Source organism: Pyxicephalus adspersus, chromosome 1 (genome assembly GCF_032062135.1).
Source record: "Pyxicephalus adspersus chromosome 1, UCB_Pads_2.0, whole genome shotgun sequence".
NCBI lineage: Eukaryota > Metazoa > Chordata > Amphibia > Anura > Pyxicephalidae > Pyxicephalus > Pyxicephalus adspersus.
Window position 1 is genome coordinate 29748901 of NC_092858.1, and position 26876 is coordinate 29775776.

The 26876-nt window shown below is 36.1% G+C and overlaps 1 protein-coding gene across 1 annotated transcript in view; it reads right to left on the reverse strand.

Moving 5' to 3' along the window:
* Positions 1-773: 773 nt before the first annotated feature.
* Positions 774-26876, reverse strand: part of FGF9 (fibroblast growth factor 9) — a 42257-nt gene continuing 16154 nt past the window's right edge. Inside the window, exons 2-3 of the mRNA XM_072404969.1 lie at positions 11010-11113; positions 774-3024 (exon numbers count right to left, since the gene is read on the reverse strand). Coding sequence (XP_072261070.1) covers positions 2779-3024; positions 11010-11113 — 350 coding nt within the window. The 3' untranslated portion in view covers positions 774-2778. The remainder of the gene's footprint in view (positions 3025-11009; positions 11114-26876) is intronic.

A 26876-nucleotide genomic window follows, 5' to 3' on the forward strand; every position in this document is an offset into this window, starting at 1 on the left:
ATGCCATCAAGACCTATCTTCAGCCTAGTCAGAGGAAAAAGGCGTCCTGGAAGCGATAGTAAGGCCCACACATAGTCCTGATCCCAACATCTTTCAGTGTGTCTGGGATTACATGGAGGCAGAAGGATGTGAGACAGCCTACATCCAAGATCTGTGAAATGTTTGAAACAACCTACCTGAAGAGTTTCTTCACAAACTTTGTGCAAGTTTACCCAGAAGAACTGAAGCTGTTTTTAAGGCAAATGGTGATCACACCAAATACTGATTTAATTTAGATTTCTCTTCTGTTCATTCACTTTACATTGTTAAATGATAAAAATAAATTACTAACTTGTGAAAGCATTCTTAATTCGCAGCATGTTTCATTGTTTTGCCTTTGTTTTTGCCAAAAACTTTTGCATGGTAATATATAATTTATATATATATATATATATATATATTTTTTTTTTTTTTTTTTTAATAAACTCCAATTATATCCCACATTTTATTTTACATTGTACATTGCACCTTGTATAATATTCCAAAATATATTTTTGTGTGATGTTTTTATGTAAAGTAATAATTCACCATAATAACCATAAGACACCCAAACACACACTATGTCTGTATTAGCTTTACCATGCCTGACTTTTTTTGTGTTTTTCTTCCCTTTTTTCGGATGACACAGTCACAATGGGTTGAGAAGTTTGTATGTACTATTGACCACTAATTTTTTTACCTCTGTTTTGCAAAAAGAATGAAAATATAAGTTTCTGTCCAACTACACATTTCAGAACAATTTTAAATAAATATTTATTTCTATGCTTATTGCTTAAAAAATATTACAATATTTTTATTCCTTTCAAAACGTACCACACATTTCAAACTTGCCTCTGAAGGGTCCAAAATTTGTGATGTGCAGACAATTTTTTAAACACAAACAAAAGTTAAAAAAAGTAGAGATGGAAAAAAAAGATAAATAAGAAGTATAATACTTTTCCCCTTTGTCGTTATTCGTAAGATTTATTAGGTTCATTTTGCAAGTTATTTGAAAAAATTAGGGTGCTAGTGTAGTATGACAGTTTACGCTGAAAGCAATTTCCATAAACAGATGTTACATTGACCCCTAAGAAGGCTGCATTTTCTGGAAGATGAAGGAACATGTTTACGTACAAGAGTTATACTGTGAACCTGGTTCTCACCTTTTAGTTCTCACCATATAAAAATTGAAGCTTAAGCCGGGATACAGGACTATCTGCAGCTGCTCTATGACACCCATTAGTCTTCATATCCCTCTTATACAGCTGTGAAAAAGGCACCTACATTTTTTATGTTAACCACACAGAGCATATAGCTATGACAAAAATATGTTTATATCGTGCTCTTTTGAAAATTTCTTAACAAAAAACACTATTTTGCAATCTGTTCTGTAATATGAAATAAACAGGTAGGTAATATATATATGCATATATTAAATCTTAGGTGCCTTTCAACATCAGAGAAAATCTGACCACTGTGTTGCAATATTAGGTACTTACTCAACAATAAATTTTTTGTAATCTTTTTTGAAAGGTCACAGCAAATTGGAAGCCTGGGTTTTTGAAAATTGGTAGGTTAAGGTAATGAATTTACCATCTGAGGAAGTGAGAAATGAACAATAACATTTTCCAGTCTTACAGGTGAGTTTTATATATGGAAAAAAATGCAAATGTGGAATTGCACAGTCTAACACAAGTCATGACTGCTTTGGGGCTTAAATCACAAAATAACAGCAAGAAGAGCTTACTGTGCAGATCTAAAGCAGCGGATTGGGCCCATTGCAGTGCCTCATATTTTTGCATTGGTTTTCATGACTTTCCACTGATTTAGAGCTGGATAGTGGATTTGACTGTACGATGCCTTAAAAAAACGATCATCTTTACTGTATTCAAAAAGTATTGGGCACAGAAGAGATTGTCACCTTGGGGGCCATACATTTTTTTTTTCAATTTTTTTCCATACTTTTAATCCATGCACCTTTATAATAAACTTGCATGAATTTACCACAGGTTCATAATGGCCTTTAATAGGTAATGCATACAGAGCCTAAAGCTTCGAAAATGCCTATGTGGCCTGTACATATTTCATTAAAAATAAACTCTATATAATAAATAAATATATAAAATAAATATAATGTTGCCTTTGGAATTTCTATAAATAAATTTAAGTTTTTTGTAGTGTATTTTTTTTTCGACTTTTGTTTCTTTTTTTCTTCCTTTTTTTTCTTTACTGAGAGGTCTTTGATTTATGCTCAGTGAGATGGCGCACCAATGAGCAATTAACTGAAAGTCATTTTTAAGTAAGACTGCACCCATCCATGCCTTAATAAATGAAGAGTACAACTTGAGCAGGCCTTCAGCCAAAAATCCTGATGAACCGAAGTATGGCAGCTACGCTGATATATGATGAATTAAAGGGTTATCAAAAATTTAAAAGCATGTCTATTTCCCAGCATGCATCAGGCCTCATTCCTCTTTGCCTTTGCTTCTATATATATATAATAATATTTTGCTCTTTGCCTTGTAATAAATCAAGCACGAGTGGGCACAGCCTTTCCTCCAGGAGGACAATCCGTTAAGTGCAGAACAGAATCATCATGTTCCATCCAAGCCTCCATCATATATAATGCATGCGACAAAGTTTGGCAACAGTGCAGCTGATGTGATGACCCAGCTAACCAATAAGAACCCACCAGAGAAACCATTTGATTTAATATAGTGGTTACTTTTTTTAAGGGCTCAAGTGAAAGAACTGTCTTTGTCAACTTTGGCTTAGAATATCTTTATAAAGTTCAGGTACTTTTTCTGGGTCCACTGGTCTAGGTAAAAAATGTGTAAATTTCTGGTGCCGTTTAGTCCTAGTGCCTTCCCTTGGAGTCCCATCTTTATTCAATGCTACATAGTATCGTCGTCCAGTGTCTGCATGTTTATAGAGGTTCGATGAATATGTGTTGTACCAGTTTTCTTCAAATTGCTCTCGAAAAACACACTCCTGTGTCAGTTTCTCCTGCAAAAAAAAAAATAGTAACTTAATATGGAATTTTGATGTTTATGCCATTAGAAGAATGTATATCCTAATAGTGGTAGCACAAACTGAACAGACTGGTATTTCGATGGAGTAAGACTGCCAAAATAGAAAACCCAGTGGGCCTGATTAAATAAAGTTCTCCAACACTGGAGAGGATAGACTATTGTGAAAGATAATGGGTGATCCAACAAACCTGTAATAGATTTGGTCCAGAGTTGAAACATTTGCATACTAACAGCAATTGATTTTTAGGAAATCCATTTTAGGGTTGCACCCAGGTTCTCCCATGATCTATCTTCTTCAGTTCTCGAAAGCTTTATTTAATCAAGCCCAGTATGTCCAAAAACAATGCAGTTTCTAAAAATTTATTAGAACTGCTCTAGGTGCAATTAGTAGTGATGGATTTTGGTTTCTGTGGACCACTGGACAGCTAGTAGTAGATACATTCAACTGAATTTGTTCTTATGTTTAGGACATTTTGTAGTTTTTAAATCTACTTTGTCAATTCTACTGATAAATTGGCTTGAAAAGCTATAAAACATTTTTATCTTTACAAGAATAAGTCCTATTGAATATGAATGACACTACCGGCTATACAATGACCTAAATAAACTGAAACTTTCATTGTCATACCACTGGGAAGTTTTACCACCACTGCCTGTTCTACAGACCCTACAGGAGGTCTTTCCAAACAGAGAGGATCAATCCTCTTTGAAAGCTGTCAACAGAACAGAAAATGTCCCTGACCTGCTGTTTATGGGAAAATTCATACAGTTTGGATTTCCCATTACAGATGACAAAGTCCCCAGCACTCCAAAGTACAAGATTCTTGGATTTACCCTTACCTTTCATACTGGAGACAGTGGTCACCTAGACCTATAGTGGGAGATAATCTCCCCTGCCTAGAAGCAATGAAACATGGATCTAAAACAGAACTCCAATCGAAAACTAAACGTTTTGCTATCTATATATATATATATATATATATATATATATATATATATCGATATATAGATATATAAATATAGATATACATAATTCTCAGCAGTATTAGTCCAGTAGTAGTTGCACCTTCCTTGTTCAATGAAATACTGCCCCAGGTCCACAGAAAAAAAAAAACATTCTCAGCTCAGGAAGCAACATAATTATTTGTTTCTTTATTTTCTTTTGGGAAAAAATTCTCACCACACTAAAAATGGGGGAAAAAAATCAAATAGATGATGCTATCCTTGGAGAATCATTTCACCTCTAAGCAACTTGTATGTTTGTATTGAGGTTTTTCATTCTGGCAAATTGTTTCAACTGTTCTCATTTTGCATATGTGTGCAGATATTTTATTTATGTGTGAAGAAAACATCTTGTAACATTCTATTTCTGTACCTTTGCAGGCATGAGAACGAAACAGCCTCAATGGAGTGAAACTGGACTGAAAAAGCTACAAAAGAAAATCTAAAATAAACTCACATAAATAACAGTGAAGCCTTATTCCTATCTTGTAGAAAAATGCACCTTTTCAGCCTGAACTTTATCTTTTTATAACTGCGTTTCTGTTGAAAAATCAATTTGATATTTCTCCATAAAAGCAGACCTAAATCTTGTCATTTGATGGCCCATTTTCCTTTATTATGGGTCACATTAATATTCTATATTAGCATAAAAACATGCCACTCTATAAAGTGCAATTTACAATAAACCATGGTACCCAAAATTAGTAATTGCTTTTAGTGAAAAGAACAAGGGGCCCATGGGAATTATTACAATTTATTGCAATGGATAATTGTCCATGAGAATTATTGCAATTCAATGGAAACTTTACTGTTTTTGAGGGCTGCATTATCATTTTACATTACAAAGGACTTATTTTTTCACCTGTTCATCAAATGATAAAGAAGGAAGGGAAACTATAGTTGTGTATCTGTAGACAAAAAAACTAAAGTTGTCTATGTAAAGTAAATGACAACCAGTATTTACTGTCCAGGGTTGCCAGTGTTGTAACCAGGAAATCATGTTTAGATTACACTGTAGTACACATCAAAAGCATTAATTAACTTTGTGTGATTCCACAATCTAATGGCAGCATATTCTAGTTCTGCCTACAATAGCCACATATAGGCTATATAACTTACTTTTAAGTGGTGCCTATAGTGATCACATATTGACATTGAAAAAAACTTCAAATAAAAGGTGCAATTGTGATAATTTCAGGAACACATTTCCTGCCCTACAATGGCAGTGTTCACACATCGTACTCTATGAAGAACAATGGTATTTCTCTAGGACAGAAACAATGATAGGTATACAGCACACCTCCCCCTCTTCTGCATAACATAGGGAGACAAGTTCAGTAGTCCTATTACACTGCCTAGTAACACATTTGAGATAAGAATAGGTAGGGCACAGGACAACACTAGACTGGTAGGATCACAATTTCTTTTTGCACAGAACAGATTATTATTATTTTTATAGCTAGTATTTATTTAGCGCCAACATATTACGCAGCGCTTTACAAAGTCCATGGTTATGTCACTAGCTCAAAGGGGCTCACAATCTAATGTCCTTACCATAGTCATATGTCATTACCACAGTCTAAAGTCACTTTGAGGGGATGCCAATTACCCAACTTGATGATTTTTTTTGGAATGATGGAGGAAATTGGAGAACCCGGAGGAAACACGGGCAGAACGATACCAAATAACAAAATACCTAAATGTTATATTTATCAGACAACTGAGCCATTAAAAAAGCTCATTGTTAGAATAAACATACACTTTGATGGTTACCATTTACACATATCATAATGATTATCAAAACTGTTTAAAAACAATTTATATAAAATTATGAATCTGGGTTTTCATTAAGCCATCAGAAACAACAAAATCTGTTCAGAGATTGTACATGGTGTGTGGGCCCCTCAATGATCACCGCATGTACAGTGGTTATAAAACTTACTGATCAGTGGGCTATTTAGGACTTTTAATTATTTATATGCTTGGATGGTAAAATGCATTATTTAATATCACCAGAGGAATCTTCTAACTGGTAGTGACATGTACAGTGCTTAAAAGGCAAACAAAGCATTGTCAGCCCTCCCCAGACCCTTTTACAAGCTACAAAATAAACAACATAAACATTCTAAGACCTGATTTACAAAAGGACTCTCCAATATGATCCAGCAACTCTTTCTCTCCTGCCGAATGACTTTCTGTGATCGCTAATGCTTTGTTCAACAATCAGAGTCCCGGTATTCACAAAAATGCTGAAAATCATGTAAGAGACCAGAGGTTGCCTTTGCATTTAATGTGCAGCAGTCCAGAATTCTTATGTAGAGCTACACTGCCATATAGTATATATAATACATTTCACTACATATTGTCATGACTATACATCTCTTTGGGACTGCAGAAAATAGTAGAGGAATAACTGTGCAATGTGTTGAAGTGTGGTTTTCTAAACAGCTTACACTGCCATAAATTAAACTTTGCTTCTCTGCATTTACCTGCAATGGGAATCCTTATATAGCAAGCACATACAGAAATGTGAACAGTTTATTATATACTAACTGCAATATGGCAACAATAATCAAACACTACTTTTTTACTTCTGTTGACTCTTTACATTTTTCCTAAACTAATATTAATTTTATTATGATTACTAATAATCTGTTGCTCATTAGCATGAAGAGTCTAATTAAGGCTGATATGCTGATATGACCACCAGCTCCATTGCCAACACAGACATCTTCTTGGCTGTCTTGATCAACCAATGTGGGATGGCAATTTAAAGTTTATTTTAGTGCTCTGCATTGTCCACTGATCTATACATCACAGCTCAATGGACAGCTTTAAGAAGATTGCCAAAAGAAAAGGGCAAAGCCTTCATTTCAGACTATACATACTAGCCCTGATTTATTAAACCTCTCCAAGATTTGAGAAGATAGTTTATGGAAGAACCAGGGTGATCAAGCAACTATACTAGACTAATTACTGGACCATGCTAAAATGAAATTATGCACAATCTTGTATATGTGATTTGCAAACCACCATAATAAAAATGAGCAAAAAAGTGCCAGGTAAGCAATCCAAGGGTGTAAATATTTAGAAATATCCATCACTTAATATTACCACTGGGCAATATAAAATTTAAAAAAAAAATAATAAGGGTTAAAGTCGATTTAAAGATTCTGGTACATACAAGGGTGGGAAATGAAAAAATGCATTTATATTATTTTTTTATTGTGACACATAGCACTTTGCTGCCTGACACAATGGAACATTTAATTTAATGTCCTGGGACACAATATGGCCATTGTTTGATTTTGGAACAGTGAAGACATGCTTGAAATTTCTAGGCTCTTTAGAAGAGTAGAAATATTGACAATTCCCTAATGTCAAATGATTTTCCAACATAGCACTCTTCTGTTGCTTTTGTTTATCACCCTCATATTTTCATGCTACTGCTTATTTTACTGCCCCTATATTCTTGGGAAAAAGTACTGCACAGCACTGAACGCATGCATACCTGGGTATACTATGCATATACTTCTAATTGTATGAGTCTTTAACCAAATCATTTGCAAGGAGGAGATTTATAAAATATATGGTATAAAGACAATACAAAGCTAATATTTTTTTCCAAGATCCCCCCCCCCCAGTGGTCCTGGCCTCACCAACTACAACTTTAGCCTCACTGGGGCAGCTGGCAGATGAGATTTCAGTAATAAAAGTCATCTGTTATTTAAAAAATACATTTATTGAAGTATTAACAATTACAAAGCAGAATTATTTTGTGGCAGTTGTAATGAATAGTTTGTAATAATTTATGTAATTGTGGGCATCAGTGTTGGGTTCTTATTGATCAAATGATCACACGCATTGGCCCTGATTTATTAAAGCTCTCCAAGCCTGGAGAAGATACAGCAACCTTGAATGGAATTCTAAAAATGTATTTGCTATTAGCTGGGAAACGTTTCCAGTTCTGGACCAGATCCATCCCAGGTTTGCTGGATCACCCATGATAGTGTATCTTCTCCAGTTCTGTAGATCCTTAATAAATCAGGCCCACTGCATCTTTCAATGGTGTAAAATGTTCACAATGCCTCCTGAATGGTTAACGACAGTCCACATTAAAGAATGTCTTTAGTCAGATTTAGGAAGAGGCACTTTGATGTGTGAATTATCAATTCTGCTATGTGTTTAAATGGTAGGTCGTGTTTACCCAGTACCACTAAAACATATACAATGAGTTTTATTAGTGAATACAAACCCTTATTAGGACTAGGGGAATGTACCATTGTATTATTGTAATAGCCCTAATTTTCACAAGTTGTTTATACCTATAGTAAGTATGATGTGGGCAGTTCTATTTAGGTGTACACAGGAGTAAAAAGAAAAAGAGTTTCAGTGGAAGTTATTGTCCCGTTCATGTCATCATTTCCTCTTGATTACTTTCCACACCCAAGTGTCAAGTGGTTTAGTGGCAGGGTAACACCTACCTATTGTTTATTAAAACATTAAAGAGTTTGTTCATTGTAGTACCATTTAACCAATATATAAAAACAAATTTGCTAAGTGAAAATCAAAGTGTGAAAAACCACTGACCACTGTTCTTGGTTTGCATATCCATTGCTTAGGATGTGTCAGTTTTCTGACAAGGCAGTGGAGGAGTGTGAAAAATACAAGCCGGGTACAGGATGAAAGTTAGAAATAGGGCAATAAGCTTGTTCAGACTTTGCACTACACATGCTTTCAATTATAGGGCAAAGCTGGCCAAAGTGTTTAGAGAATAGTTTGTCATGTATTCATGACCTGGTCATCTCATTACGTCTCCTGGGTCTTTGTATTCCTACTAGCTCTCCAGTCAGGCAAGTGATCATATTCAAGACCTTGGTGGAGAGATGATAGCCATGATCAGCAGTCTCCTTCCAGTATAATTAATAGCAAGCAGACAAAGTTTAGGCTTTCTAGTGATTTTGTTTCTCAAAAATATATTTTCTGTACTGTTCTATTCTGTGTTGGACATCTGATTCCTTCAAAAACAGGTTAAAGCCTAAAAGGTGGCTACAGCCATTTAAGACCCTTAAAAATTGAGTAAATATCTACTCTCTCCTTGGCTGAGCCCTACAAAGATAAGAAGTGATCAGCCAGGATGGGCTTTCCTCAACAATTGCTTTCCTCCCTAAGACAATCTGGTACCCAAATCTTCCTCCCTTGCTCCAAAACCTGTACACACCCCAATGTAACAATTAAGGTTTATACAATGATGGCTCATGGGAACTATCATACAGTGACCACTTAGTGTCTGTGGGCACCTCAAGTCCAGTTACAACCATGATCTTAGTATGTCTTGGTGGGGCCAATAACTCACTCATCCGATTTTCTCCATGGAATTAATTGGTGCCCTATAGCCAAGCAAAAGGTTTGTCACTTACCCTGCTGCAATGTCTGCAGAGGAGTAAAAAGAATTCAGCAGTGGCTGTAAGATTTCCTAATGTTTGGAGTCTATAGAAAATCTCCAACAACCAAAGTGTGGAACAAGTTTGTATAACCTGCAATTGCCTGGACCAGGGTTTTATACGTTAAGTCATACCAATGCCCAATTAGTTGAGTATATGAAAAAATATTTGGGCTAAATTTTTGAAAACATTATTCATACCAAAATGCAGTCAGAATAAATATATTGGTTCTCTAAAGGTAAATATAGCCTTGGTGTAACCTCACCAAACCATTCAAACCAAAAAGAGAAAGTTTAGGGGTATCTAAGCTTTTTTGTGGAATGGGATGATCCAAGCAGATGCACTGTCCTTCATGCAGTGCATTGAAAGCCATGAGGGCAAAGCAGATAGTGCTATGTTTGCAAATATCTTTCTGCAAAGCCGTGTGATCTCTCACTGCTTCTTCTGACAGATAGCTTCTGTCTGATGTGGATTGCTTAAAAGCTCTGTGTTGTCCTGTATGACGCTGTCCATACTCACTTTGTTTTCAAAGCCCTTAGGTTACTTTATTATGCGATTTCTGCTTCCCCTTCTGACAAGGCCTTAAGCAGTCTCACCCTTAGGACATCTCCAAACACATGAATGAATATCAGTGTGATGGGGTGGGGTGGGGGACACCAGCAGGGGGCTGACAGCTTTGATTTATGGTGGTCTCCATACAATACAGTGTATTCCTGTGTGTTTCAATCCACTCCCAGAAAACATCTGACTTTTGTACATCTATCACACATTAACTAAGCCAGCCGCACTATCCTTACCAACTACCCCCTTCGATTTAACCTTCATCATTTTCTTTTCAATCTGCCCCACAGTCTGTCCAGTTATCTATTATTTTGTAGAAAGGTTCCTGGCTTGGAACATAGAATGAAATATTTTTGGATTTATTGGAGTAAATAAAAATGCAAATATCAATCTGTCTAGATAAATTTCTGTGCATCATTATATGAACCACACATAAAACAGAATCAACAAGAATATAGTATACCACAATGTAAAATAAACTATGTTAGAACTATTCCCATGTTAGAAATTACCTGCCTTGCTAAAAAATGAAAAACCTCCCATCGAACTGCAATGATTCTCTGGGTACATAACTGTGATCAAGTCTATATTCTGAGCCCATTGTGTAATTTTTGTATTGGGACCCATAAAATATACACCATTGTACTTTCGTACCTGATCGAAAAACTTTTCAAACTGAATCTGTAAAACAAATGTAAGTGAAATGATAATGTGTAATAACCCTGTGTAACCAACCAGATCTGTTTACTGTAGACAGATCAGTAAAAAGTTGGATTGGTTGGCTTCTTTAGGTTAGTGTGCTCTGCTCCTTATGACTGCACTATGCACCACGTTACAGAATATGCCTGTATTAAACATCAACAAAAATCTCAGTATGCCCTACTAAAATCTGGCACAGCGTGCTGGAATGGAAACACTGGCTGTACAAATTGGTGAAACTTTAAGAACTTACCGACCCATACAGTTCCCCTTTCTCGTTCATCCCTAGGTAGAGTCCACTGTCGACGCCTCGAATGCTGACCAGACCCACTGCTATACTAATAAATTCCAGAATTCCTACAATCATAAAAATAAAAGTAAAAATTAAAATTTACTGACAGTATTTAGTTACTGAATAATTACATTATTAAATATATTACTTTATTAACATAAATTGTACCAATATCTGGGAAACTGCACATTTCAGCTGGCAAGGCATGCTAGAACATGTAGTTCATCGAAACATGGGGGCCACAGAATACAGTTAGATTACAGCAAACCTCCCAACAAAACCAATTTTCAAGTTCTAGAAAGGTGTGAGGTCCAGCAAAATCGTCTTTTTTCCCACAGCAGGAAAAAAAGCAAAAGGTTTAAGAAAATAAAGGAAGAAAATAAATGATGCATATTTAACAACACATAAACATGAAACATAAAAAATGTTACCTAATACTTATATCTTTCTTCTAAATTTCCCTCAGACTTGGACAACAAAAACATCAGACATATATATTACCCAAAGGTTTTCAGTACTAGCATTTCTGGGCTACAGAATACATACAAAACACTTTTTTTAGTAATAATTTCTCTTCACTCATAATTTACAATACATTTATCTTGGAATGTTATTAAAACTTACTGAATATGAATTAATTTTATAATGGAAGTTTAGTGGTCCTCAAACACTTGTCTTTTGCTGGCCACTATGCTCATCATTCATGGTCACCCCCAGTCAAGCCTCTTCCTCCCTCTCCATCATTGGTGCCATAAAACTGTTTCCTTCATTCACTCTTCTACACAGTTTCCCTTCCACACACAAGGATAAAAATTCCAAACATCACAATGTTGTACAACAACCCACGCTTTGCTTGCATTTGGTGGAGAAAAGGTAAAGGCATACATAGGAACAGGTATAAAAACCTAACACTATTCTTTGCTGGTCCTTCATTAAACAAAGCATTCAAGAAGTAGCAAACAGACCACATTTTCTTATTATGGATCCCAATTCTGTGCCCAGAATAATTATACATATTGCTTTTACAAATTCAAGCAACCTCTATGTGTACAATTCAAAATACTATTGCCTCCTAGATTTAGGGCAATGGTACCGGTACCAGTAATGGGCTGTAGTTGGGTTTTCCAGGTCACATCCCCTTCCTCCAGTTCTGATCGGACAGTTAAACTAAAGAAGCACATACATAAGGTGGTCTCCCCACCTGTAAGCATGTTCTACCTGTGAAACTGATAGCAATGTAAAAAGCATTGGAGATGCTCAATGCTCTCAGTGCTTCTGTAGAGGTAAAAGGAAGCATAAATAAAACCTGATTATAGCAGATACCTGTGAAAGTCCTTAAATAAGTCTTCCAATGCATACAATCTTAGATTATAAGCTATATTAGGCAGGATCCTCGCCTCCTCCTATGCCATTGTTTGTATCTATCTGTCATTGGTGACCCCTATTTAATGTACAGAGCTGTGTAATATGTTGGTGCTTTATGTATACAGTATGCTAATATCAATATTTACTGAATTACATAAGTGGTTTCACTTTAACTCTAAAAAAACTATTTTCAGAACAAAGTTTAAAAAAAATCATAGGGTTTCCCCTAGGTTGTAGAAGACCCTAAGACTGACTTGTTGGGTAAGTCACAATGCACGGTGCTAAACTTTTAATGGTGAATGTCTCTCCTAAGCACTATGCTAACAAAGTTTAATGTACAGGTGTGAACCAGCTGTGAATGTATTGCAAAAAAGGCGCATAATATAATACCTATTTAATCACAACCAATAGCTGCCAGTGTATTAGAAGCCATCTGTCTGTGTGGGTGCAGGCAAATGCCCCTTTTGACTTCTTTGACCCCCTTTTTCAGAAAAGGCAAATCTGTTGACCCCTACACACAGAAAAAAAATCACATTTCTAAATATAGAAGTATTGTGTCCTGAGTTAGCAAAATATTTCATGTTATTTCACTAAATAGTATTCAGTTATCAGTTATAACAAATACATTTTACATTGTGAAAATGTCTTCAGATTTTGTGTGCTTTAGGTTTCTGAGCTTTACATACAAATGCACAGAGGAGTTAATCTTTCCCCAAGAGTCGATCAGAATGATGCATTGCAGATAGCAGGAGAGTGTCACAGCAATAAAACCAATGCCACACTGCACCCATCCCAGAAATCCCTCCTTACATCATGTTGTGACTGTGCAGTAAAAAGGCTTCTATTTTTAATCCCTGGGAATTAGCACATAATGCATTAATACCGCTGAGTGGTTTTCATGTCTAGAAACACAGCTTCCTGCAGATCTGAAGACGGCAACCTGTGTCTTATGGCAGTGGTACTACAAGTTACAGTGTGCCCTACTAGCCAATTTGTTTAAATAACCAGCAGTTCTCAAGGTGGTGTGCCTTTTCACTATATTGAAGGGGATTTTAGCTAGAACGGATGGGCGGTGTGCCTTGTTCAATGGGTTATGTACGGTACACACCTTAGGATTTTTATTATCATCTTTTTTTTATGTAGCGTCAACATCTTACACATCACCTTACAGTCTATGGCCATGTCACCAAACATCCCTCCTTATAGCACACAATGTTCCTACTACAGTCTAAGGCTATTTTTTTGGGGGAAACCCATGCAAATATGGGGAGCACATACAAACTGGGAGCCAAGTGATACAATATGAAGGTGCAAGCCTCCATGTTTTTCAGTTACTTATAGCAAGCATTGTATTTCGCTTTGAATGACCGTTTGGGAGTGATGGCTTTAAAGACATGTGGCTTGGATCTTTTCTACCTTGTTCTTTAAGATGATAAAGAGGAGGTGCACAGCAGCAGGGACCTCAATTAATCTAACAAGAGTGCCATGTTGGATCTCCAACGTCCTAACCAGTGACTTCTGGGGGCACCTGTACTATACACTAGATTTTTGCTCCAGGTGATTATGAAGGTTCATGTAGACATCCATATAATCTAATACATAATACTATGTCCTGGAATTTGCAGGACAAGTTTTCTGACTTGATTAGGTTATGGAAAGACATAAATATTAACAATAGACATTCTACAATGCATTATCTGCATCCAAACTGGACACAGGACATAACCCCAGAGTTCTTTTGAGTATTAGATTAGGATTAACAAATAACATCAAAAACAATTCATTCGCCATGCATGTCATTGTGTAACAGTTTGTGACTTGATCAAGTTAGAGAAAAAAAGAAAAAACAGGTTTTCAATATTTTATAATATCTGGATCTCACAACAGGCACTAAGAGAGATCTACCAGCTTTTCAGAAACTATGTAATATGTGGGAAATGACTGATCCACAGTCAAGAACATAATAACACATTCACTATGCACATTTATAAATTTGCTCAGTTAGATCATATTCCCTTTGTTCACCAAATATCTGAATTTCCCATTCTGCAGTAGGCAATTTGGTTCTCATTAACACCAAACACATTTATAATATTGTTATGTTTGTGAAACACCAAATAGCTGATTTCAACAATGCAATTGAGAATATATACATTTTTTTGGTTGTATGGCATAAAGGAATAAAGTTTACTGCAGGGAAATCCACTATAAAAGACATCAGGTCAATTCTTACAAGTATCTAATGAACAATTAAATATTGGTCAAAGCTGCTACTAATGCCCTCCATGTTTGCTTTACACATTAAAATGTTGGCGTGGCTGCACTGTGATTTCCTTGGCCATGATAAATATCACAGGGGGTCAAGGTCTGCAAGTATAGTGACAAAATCCTACATTGTACTGACTCCATGTACACAAATGTTCTTTCTATTCATCTAGCATGGAGAAATAGCCTGCAGCTAATATTGTTCTACAATGGCTGCTACGTGTGCAAGGGAACGTGGCTACAATTGGCAAATGGCACATGGCTACAATGGCTGCTACATGCACCATCAGGCCAGAATTAGTGTGTTTCCATGAGAGATTTGTGGCTATTCTACTGACACAACTTGACCCTATTTGCCAAAAGCAATTTTCAATCAGACAACAAAACACTTCAAAATCCCTTGTTGTCAACGCTTCACCTTTTGGTTCCTGTTGTCTCATAAATGATTCATGTGCTTTGCACATTTTATCTAAGCGCTCTAGACACATCTGAAGGGTTTATTCTGTGATTCCGGCTTCTTGCACACGGGCTTCACATTCATTTCATCAGCATTGACTGGATCTTGTGTCATGGCTTTATGCACTTCATGAGTCTTGCACCTTAAGGTAACCCTGGCTCATGTATGTGGCCAAATATTGAAATACATTCATTTGCAGGCTTCACATTAAAATGATTAGTTCATACTAATCCAACAGATTAGACCAATTTTGTGATCTAGGAGCCCTATACCTAAATCATTTGTAGACTATCTCATATACAGGCCTGTGTTATTAAAGTAAACCAGACTGTAGCAGTAAAATGTAGTCATCTAGAAATGTTTGCAGATGTCATTAAGTGACATTGGGTGACTTCTCCAATCCCAGATTGCCAAAGACCCCAGGGAGTCAAATCTGGCATGATTTGGACCCTGGTAATGTAGGGGTCATCATATATTGCACCCCTTCCTTATAATATGGAATTCACTGATTTGCACACAATTCAAATGTTATATACCAAGCTTGCAATGGAAGCATTTGCAGAATAAGAATAGGAGAAGAGGTGCAAAGAAGTAATGATTGCCACTTTTTCATTTGGTTTAGGCAAAGACAGAGTGCCAATGGCATGTGTTTCCCCATTTCTTAATCTACAAATGCTCCTGATATCAGGCATCACTCAATTTTAATCAGGCTGTTCACAGACACCATAGCATAAGCAACCAATCAGCTGTTACCTTTCAGCAATTTAACCTATATAGCCTAAAAAAGATGACATCTGATTGGCTGTGCACACCAGACATTTTGGTGTAACTGCAAAGGTGGGGTATCTGTATTAAAACTCAGTGTTCAGTAATGTGTTTTGTTCTGGTTTGCCTTTCTATGAAAAGAGGCCTTGCTCTGCCTACGAATGAATCACTACTTTTTATCTAAGGGGGAAGCAATATTTTGAGCCTTTATCAATATCTATCCTTTTGTTAAAAAAGCAGTCAGTTTGTTCGACAATAGCTGCAGCTTACATTCATGTATTACAATAAAATAACTCACTTTAGTATTACAGGGTCCACCATCTCTCGAGCCTCATAAAAAAGCACTTACATGGATTTTTACACAATTAATTTTGAATCTCTTACAAAATAGACTATGCACTAATCAATACCAGCCATGTGCCGTGTAAATCTAATAAAGCATGGGTTAAATCCCCGGAGAACAACACGTGCCGCCTGGAAAAATGCACAGATGAAACCGAGCGATGCATTCCTGAAATTGGTGCATGCATTATTCAGGATGTACGCTGCAATTGTTCAGCACAGCAATCCTAAAAAGCACAAGGAAGGTTTTTATTTATTTATTATATTTATATGTGACAATTTATTTCACCATATTCTTTTGGCCATATGTGTTCCACCTTATTTTATTATTACAGTGCAGATATGTCTGGGAAGTACCAGCAGCAACCAGATGTCAAAATTAGGTTCCTTTATTTAAAGATTATCTAAACCAAGAAGAACAATATAATAATATAATATGTTGAAGCTCATCAGTACTTAGAGGTCCTTATGCTTATCTGCAGATCTAGCTAATATCACATTTCCTATACCTGGGTGACAACACTGGCTCACAATGCTATACTTTGAATTTCTATCCTAGGCAGAGCTATAGAACATCCCCACTTTACTCATCTTTATACCTTAGCAGAGAGGTGGTCTGTAGTTTACAGAGGAGAATGGGGAAGAGAATATACAATTCACAAGGTTTTAGTGCAACACAGAGCATGCAGGGAGTTACAAATTTACCAGATTTCTGATATGAATAATAGTTCTTTTTAAGATATGTAACAAAACACTTTCTTTAGTATTTTTAAACAGGCCACAGCTAGCAATAAAACATTATAGAAAATCTAGATTTTCAAAACCTACCACCAAAAATATCTGGACATTCATATTAAATTTTTTTTGTATTACCCAATAATATATATATATATATATATATATATATTTCTTGATGAGGATCCCAATGGTACAATCAGGGGACACAATTTTTTAATAATTCATTGGTATTGGTATTCATTGGTCATATAAATAATTTAGTTAGTAAACACAAACTATGGATAATCTTTCATAATAATACAACCTATAGCACCAGGATAAAAGTAATAATTGTCTATATTTTAGCATATTGATCATGGTGCACAGCATATACAACCTTCTGTATATTTGACACAGTTTCACATGTAGTTGATTTTCTGGCCTTTCCATTGCCTCCTGTTGTCCTTTTGTTCCTCTGTGGACCACACACTGCTCTCCAAATGTCTCTCAAATAATGGAACTCATACGGAGAGAGGCATAGAGCAGAATGCATTGCTGCTTAGCATGACTCGCTCATGCAGATATCTTCAATATGTTATCCTTGGGTAACACTGCATGTCACTTTCAGTTTTCTTTTGAACCTCCACTGATCTATATCTGACCGGATAAAAGGCCACAGTATAAAAAACAAAACAGCATACACGGAATAATTCAATTAGCTTAGGAGAAATGGGAAAACTGCAATAACCTAAAGCTGCAAATCTGAAGGAATCTTCACCAATTGGACCAGATCCATTCCAGGTTTTTTTTATCTCCCAGGTTCACTGATAAAAGTGTATATTCTCCAGCTTTGGGGAGCTTTAATAAATCATGCCCATTGGGTCTGTTAATACCCTCAAGATGATCAAACTTTGCTCCACTGCAGATCCCACATTAATTCTTCAGGATTTTCCCCCAGTATTACATTCCTGTAATCATAATATTTAAATGCCCAATTTTATATTTATGACTTTTTTTTTTACCTGTAACATATTTAAGACATGTTGTAAACTGTCTATCCTAACTTTCCCAATTTTATAGAAAAGGGTCAATCATGCATAGTATAATGCCGAGTAGGTCACATAAACCATGCATACAGGTAAAGCATTATTCTTTTAGCTGACCTTCAGGTTCACAAACATCTGAACCGGCCCATGTAAAATAGATTTCCCTATTCAACAGTTCTCTGAGAAAAGTTATAAAAAATACTTGCAATTTGTGCTAAATATTCAGATGCAGCTATTGTATTCTTTCCTGTATCAAGGGCCAAAAGTGCTAATTAATGCATATTGGAAAGCCATTTCTATCTGAAGAGTCTGCATTAATGAGTCAGTCCCAATGTACACATCAGCATGCAGCAGGAGGGTGATCAATGATTTCTGAAGGCAAATTTGGCAACTGAACTGAATGTCATAAAGAAGAGCTGCAGTCAGCATTTGTACTGTACAACTATTCAAGATTCTTTACAATTGCATCCATTAAATAGTGTTCGAATGGGAAATGTATTTCTAAGAAGATGAGAAAACAGCCAGTAAACTAATAATGCTATATGGCAAATCCACTTTAACCAGTATGCACAGACCATTTCACAGGGTCATCTAAAACTAGCACATGGAAAAGTAATAAGAAAGTTAGAGAAAGATAAAGGGAAATGGATAGGCCCTGTACAGATCACAGACAGAGTTCAGATTATTGTCATATGAAACAAGAGACAGGAGAACAAAGGAGTGTTGTACACACAGTACTGTTTTATGAAGGAGGAGAGGGAAGGGTGAGCAAGTAGCACCCCACTGTGCTCGCCTCCATATAAAGATATGGTGGGGACCACTGTACACATGCTCCTCTTGGGTGACAATCATGTAGCGTGTGTATATTGATATACAGATAGCTCACAAGGGTCAGTCACAGTTTTTACATCATCTAGTATAAATCAGCCCTAAATTATATGAAAGGACAACAAGGGCTTGACTATAATACTAACCAGGACATTGGGCAGCAAAGGAAAGTGCTGGATGTCAGGGTAACTCTAATAAGGTAAATCTATGTCCCTTTTCTTACCCCCCAGGCCAAATGACCATTTCACCCATGTAGTGCAAGTGGGACTCTTCCGCATTAGTACACTTCATAGCTGTCCAGAGTAGGATTAAATAAGAAAAATTAAGAAGTACAACTTGTGAAGAATGGTTGTTTCAGTGGCTAGCTAAGCCTGTTTTTAAAGCTCTAGAACACAGGTTCAAATCTTGGTTTGTAAAGCTAAATTAAGTTTTCCCACAAAAAAACATTTAAACAGTACTAATCAACTGGACACATTTAAATTAAAAATAAATTTAATGAAAGGAACATAGAGGCTGCCATAGGCACCCTTGCACTGCTATAAATGATTTGCTGGCCCAGAACAAATATACATTTCAGGACCTGAATCTGACATTTTGTTCACAATAAAAAATAAACTTATCATCAAACCTTAGTAAAAGGACATCTAGACTTCTTTCACAAGCAACACATCCACATTTCCTTTTCTTTAGTTTTGGGAAAAGAAAAAACAACCCCATAACACATATTGATAGATCATCTATTTATAAATCCATTCCGGCTCTGCTTTCATTTTCTGTTTTTTCCTTACACCATTGTCAAAACTGCTGGCTTGTAGACTACAGGAGATTCTGATCATTTTGACACATTAGGCGCCAACCTTTAATACTGCCAATAAAAGTAATTAGATGTATAATGCATACACAAAAGCCCTGAAAGCCCCTGGTGATAGCATCACAAACACTGCATTAGTCCTACAAACCTCTGGACACAATATAGCAACAGCTGTGCCCAGTATTGTATGTCAGCCTGGTATACTAGGGGGTTGTATGCAATACTTAGGCGGGAGCTACACCAGCGATTTTTAATCTCAGAGATTCTAAAAATCTTCAAGTGAAAAGAAATATCTGCTTCATGATACTGTGGGACATAGTTAGGCAGTTGGCAAGAGATCAGTGTATAGAGATTATGTTCAGAGGGGTAGAGGGAAAAAAATGAGAGATTGATGAGTGAATAACCTCCATCTATTCAAGTCTAGGCAGGACATCAACCAGTAATACCTTTTATGCTATGAGACTTTCAGCACTGCAGAATTGGTTGGGTGTTAAATCTATAACGCATTTTTTGTGAAAGTTCTAAATTATTGTTAATATGGAACATACCATTTATTCATGCAATTGCAAGACCAAAAACTGTTTGAGAAGCCCAAAAAGTTAAGTTCGACTATTATAAAATACTGTATGGCAGCATGTAGTCTGCTTTTCTACCACCAGACAAGAAAAAGGAGAGACAGCTTAACATTTATAGTTTTTTAAATATTGTTCATTTAAGTTTTTTTTGTCTCCACTCAACATTTCATGCACCCCCTTCCCCTTACAGATTTCCTAGGGTTTGTGTTGATAGGCGGTGTCCTTCCAGATGCAATCTGCTTGCATTTGAGATCACTTTAAGATTCTGTTTTTGGGTTCCTGTTGATTTATATGAGGTAATGAAGCCCCTGATGCCATTAATGTCAAGAGATGGTCAAAAGAAATGGCAAATAAATAAAAATGGCATCACGGTTTGGAAATATTGAGGCTTGGGGTGCCTAACCTTTCCTGTTACTCTAAGGACCTTTGCCTTGGGTTAAATTATTATAAATGCAGCTCTGATTATTTCAACCAGGTTGCTTTTTACAACTATTGCTTTAAGAAATAATGCTCCTGGAATATTTAATGCATAGCTTACAATATTGGTACTACAAGTATGCAAATAAAAGCCTATGTCTGCTTGGTTTGGATGATACCAGGACTGTCCTACTCCACATACAGGCAATAAAGAAATCGAAAGTTACAAAATGTTTTCAGAATGCAAGGTAATGTCATGATATTGCTTAGTCATCATATACAGAATTTCTGTCACTTGCTGCCAGGTTGTGGCAGTAAAATATCTCTTCAAGGACGGCATAATAATGATGCAAGGGCGCTGTGATTTTAATCTCAATGTCACTTCTTATAAAATACTTTGTCACACCATAATGAGGATGATGTAAGATTCTATACATGTTTAAAGGTCAGTGCACCCAAAAGTGATATTTTCATTTTTTGCAGATGTTGGAGAGTTAAACAACCTGAAAGTTTCTTATACTCGCATTATATATATTCTCGCTCTTAAGGTTGTTTGAGATCCAGCGATTGCATACCCATTGTGATCATTATGAAGGACTTCCATTCTTTATGCTGTAATTTGTTTTATTCATATTAAGCACAGTGCAGCAGAAAGTTCTGCAAAAGTCCAGGCAGTAGGGAGAAACAGTTGGAGTTTATGGAAGGAGAAGTCATGATCAGGGTATCTAAGGCAAAAAGAAGGGAGAAGCCCACCAGACCCCACTAATAATTAAAATATTTCTGGGAGGAAAACTGTTATTTATGTAAATAATAATAATGAATATATAAAGATATCACTTATGTTAAAATAGAGATTGCATACAAACCCCTTGCAGATAGTGTCCTAGGTGAGACTCAAACCTGGGACATAGCACTTGAAAGGCAAGAGTGCTAGTCACTGAGCCAAGCATGCTGCTGAACTCACTTGTCTTACCTAAGGATCTACTGATCATTTTAATATACAGTTGTCATTCAAATAACCTTGTCCTCATTGTATATTTTATTTGATTATGTTATTTTATGTACTTTTATTTATGGTACTTTATTTGATTACTTTAAATGAAAATCTGAAAATCACTTTCCAACCTTTTATTTTCACCTACTAGCAGATTTTTCCTTCTAGGAACTACTCACAAAAGACACTGAACTCTGCAGAAAGCCACAAACACAGGTGAAACATGTATGTGCAAACAGACCAAAACAACCTAACACGGTGTGTACATCACAATCTGTTTACATATTATAGAAAAGATGTTTGTCCTCATTTTCTGAGTGTAGTAATCAGATCGGTAGTTCTTAGCTTTCTGTGTTGACAGACTTATTTAAATAAGACTTATAATGGCTAAAAAAACAAAGAAAGGTTTTAGGTAATGTCTTAAATGAAAGGCACTACACAGGCAACAAGGTAAAATAATATATATAAAGTGCCTGTACTGAAGAATAAAAAATGATGTCCCAGTAAATGTTCTTATTTACAGAAGTCATACAAGACCTGTCCAATATACCTGAACCACAGACCTGTAAAATAACTGTATAATGAGGAAACTTTTGTTCTGATTAGTTGTTAGGGGTATACTAAAACTTCTTAAAAAAAAAAAAGAACAATAAAATTACCGTTTTAGCATGGAAAACAGAGCCTCTAGTTTTTCCTGCTTTGTGTTCCCCTATTTAAATAAATATCCTGTTATCCCAATTGGGATGATCCCTGTGTTTCAGGGTGGACAGAAATGGGAAAAAAGGTGTAGTAAAATCAGACAATATGACAGAGGTGCAGGCAGACTGTCAGGCAAGTGGGGCCACAATGGCATCGATCCACCAAGTGGCACCTTACAAACAAAAATTTACCCCCAAGTCAAATATATACAATTGTCTCCAGCAAAATTCTAGAATCAGTATGGCATGCCAAATTACTAAATGCCTGACCACTAGCAAGGACTGTTGTAGACCCCCCACCCCACCCCTCTACATAGGGGCAAGCAGGCCTTTTGTACAATGCTTGTTTATTCCTACTACCCTTCTTATGGATCCTTACCTATTAGGGGGGTCCTACATGAGCAGATGTCTCACAAACAGGTAATTAGATTTTCTCAATTTACTTAATGTTGTTGGCATAGTTATAGTGTGTTATATGGAGCATGCAAACCTTTTTGGATTTAGTAGGAAAGTGTGAAACTCTGTCAGGTCATTATTTATTGCTGTTGTTGTCTCCACTGGGGAATTTCATCTAATCAGTGGTTAGAGACACCAGATAACCTATTTCTAATAATATTTGTTCTGATTAGAAAAACATTTGTTGCTATACCTCTATAAAACCCGCCTGTCCCAACAAATCCTTTAGGTGTTAAACTCACAAACTTTTACTGGGTCCAGCATGGCTACCTTTGGCCTCCCTACACAGGAGCAGCAAACCAAAAATTCCTCCCCAAGTGTCACATGATAAACCCGTACTAATCACTGAATTACAGAACTGTCCCCATCACTCCACCTTCTGTTACCTTTCACACAACTTGGTGTCTTATCTACTACTGTTATGTCGTTATCGGACAATGATCTAACCACTGAACAGTAGAATCTCCTGACCAAGGTCAATTAGACATCTGTCTGATAATGGAAAGGTTATGATCTTATTACTCTCCTTGACACGATTTGATATTTCAGTTACTATCTGTGTTCTCTCTATTTCAAGGATGTCAGGTACTAAAATCATTATTCAGAAGTTCTTTTCACACATTTTAAAGGAAAGCTATGGTTTATCCATGGTAAAAATCTGATCATCCGTTGTTACTATTTGACTGAAAGTATTCTGGATGCAATGTGCGCATTTTATGCAAGCTTTCTGTGCCATATTTGTATGATTGCATTTCATACATACATTTCAGATGCTCTCTCCAGTGTATATACCATTTAATAAAATTGAGAAATAACTAAAGGATTATACTAGGGTAAAATGTCCCCTCGAGTTAAATAAAATAGACATTTTATAATATGAAGCTTTTTTTGAAACCAGAGGAAACCATGCTTAAGGATCATGGTATCTCTGAAACAGCAGAAAATAAATAGATCTGATTGGTAGAGGGAGTGACTGTCATTGCACAATGAATTCCAATGAATGCATCTTCCACATCCCCAACTTATAAAAAAACATTTGCAGAATTTCTGCAAAAAAGGCTTATGCAATATTTTCTAAATATATTTCAAAGACCACTTTTAGACCTGTTAATGCACAATTACCCACCAGCCTTCAACCATATAAAAATGGTCAGAAACTTTTTTTGTGCATAAGACTTGCACGCCATTGCAGTTGCTGTGGTTTGCAACAAGGTTTCTGGATCTGTCAGGCAGTTTCTGAAAGCTTCAGCCACTTCCATTGACTCGAATTGGGATCCATTCCAACTTCAGTGAACTGTGGTTGAATGCAGTTGCCTTGCTGGTGTGGCTAGAAGATAGCCCAAAATCAATGCATTCAACAGTATGACAAAGCGTTTGCTAACCATACATATAGGGGCACGCAGAACTGCTAACCACATTGTTTTTAGACCACATTAAATGGATATATACTTCTGCAAAAGAGCATTAAAATATAAAAGGACTAATGACAGAAATGTTAATCATCCTCCTAGTTGATTAAAGGTACTACCACCCCAAGTGTGATACCTACAGTATGCTTCACAGTCTGATAAACGCTCTCCATGCGTTCCCTGAAGAAGCGAAACGCGTCGGAACAAAAGCCGTTCAATATGATCCTTACTTTATATCTAGGGATCTAATCTGTATAGATGTTTGCTCTTCTATGAACTACTAATGGGGTAACTATTGTCTGCACATATCACTGATTGTTTTTAATGTATGAAACTAAATATAATTTTACTACTGCCAAAAAAAACAGCTTTCTGTGTGTTAAAAACATAAAACATAAACCTCAAAACAGAATAAAATTCTACCAACCATTTACACATTCAAAGCAGTTGACCATTATCTCTTTTTCGCTCTAAAACTCTACCTGCATGCCATTCCTTAGTACCGGGAATTACCTCATTCATTTTTTTTACCACTGATCAAACCATAGCTAGGGGTAACTCAAATTATTCTTTTAACACCTTCTTTGGTGGAGTTATTAAGCAGTAATGCAGGTGCGTGCAGGTTCATAGTCTTTGCTGCTTTTTGATGTTTAATTGGTTTCCACGTGAATGCAACTTTTTAGTGGAAACTGCATTTTAGAAAAAAAAATGCAGCTTTATAATTTTCAGAAGACAGAGTTCGGGTTATTAGCATTTCTATAGTATGCTTAGATATGTTTTCTGTCTATAGTACTGTACTTCAGTACTGTCTTTAGAAAGGAGAAGTATTTTAAAAGCCAAAACAACACTGTTGCAGCACTTCTTGTACTTGGCAGGATTATTCTAACTATGGTACATAATGTGGTTACTTAGGGGAGTACACACATGAAGGGGTCTACCGAAAAGCAGAATGGGTTATATATAACATTTCTTGCCCCATCATGTACATCTAAACAGCATTACATTTTGCTATGTAATGTTTGCAATGTTAAACCACCTAAAAATGTCAAATTCTACAATCTGATTATTTATTTCACTTTATCTTTTAAAATACATTGTGTGTAGAACATTTCATCAACTGACTTTGAATTTATTTTTTAAGGCCATTAAAAAATCTATTTTTGTCAGTTAGTACCAAATGTAAGGTAAGGACCTATAATGTGTTGTCTCTGACATATGAAAAGAAGGGGAACCACTCAAAGAAGACACCTGTTCTGGTAACAACAGACAAGAGGGGATTTTCTTTCATTTAGATCAGTCATTTTCATAAAGGGTTTTGTGGAATCCCCTGGTTTCTACAGAGGTTGCATCTATTAAATTGTTTTTATAGCTACCACTGTTGAAGGGCATTCTACTGACCACCAATTTAAGAGGCTTTTTTCCCCATTGACCCCCCCAATTTTTGCAGTGTTTCCCAGAGACCTGAAAATGTTTTTAGGGGGTCTTCTAAGGTGAAGAGGTTGAGAAAGGGTGATTTAAAGAGAGATCCATTTACTTCTTTACTCCATAACTGGTAGAGAGAAACAAAATCAATGATACACAAGGTCCTCACAAGAATAAATTCCATGACCATAAAGCAGTAATGCTAACCATTGATTCACCATGACTTATCATTTTCCTGGGGTAATTCACCACTGAGTTACGGGAAGCATTTCTACAGTTGTGAGAACCTCCTCAACCTGGATCATCTACCAGACAGCATGTGAATTCCAAAACAAGTTTACTGTGCATTACTGTATCTTTACAACTTACTCAAGACTTCAAAGAATTCAACAGCAGACAAACACACCAGATACTTAAACTCCATTGAAGTCTATACTTGAATTTTTTTTTCACCAGTCCAATAACCTTGTTGATTCTTATACTATCCTACCACTACCAATTTAAAGTGATAGTCCATACAACATTTATTCTGCTGTTTTGTTAGCATATTCCAACATCCCTTGGGTTCATAGATAGATTCTGGCAGCTAAATTTCTGATTCTGACTTCCAGTTTCCATCCTCCAACTGAATCCTTAACTTTTCCTGTTTGTAATCTCACCTAGATCACAAGGGGCTAGAGCTAGGATCTCCAGTAGAAAACAGCTTTCTAAATAGTAACCAAAAAATTGTGAGCAGGCAGGTATTTTTAGCAGAAGTGCTAAGCTATTCCTAAACAAGGACCTCAATAGTAATCAAGGATCTCAATATTAACTTTAATTTCAGAGATTACCTGTACAGTATTTTTTTTACTTCCATTAGATGCCCTTAGTCTAATGGTAAGCATAATTTATCCCAATTCTTCTAAGCACAGGTTGTTCTGAAGCATGTTACCGGAGAGTGAAAAGAGAAGAAGCATAGTAATCTTATCTGAGTGCTTTCTATTAGCATGCTTCTTGCCAGCACGTGAACTGATTGGCTACTTTCAATGATGTAATAATAAATACAAGCTGTAAAAATGTATTTATATCTTACTAGGAGTTCAGTTTTAACAGACAGGCCAATGGTAATGGTCAATATATATCTTGTGTACTGCTGAAGATTTCTCTGTTTTGATGCCCAGGTTGTATAAAAATACAAAATAACGAAATAAATTAAAAAGAAAAACAAAAAAGCCAAGCAAATAACGTACTAGCGCTTTCCAAGATATAAAACAAATTGTGC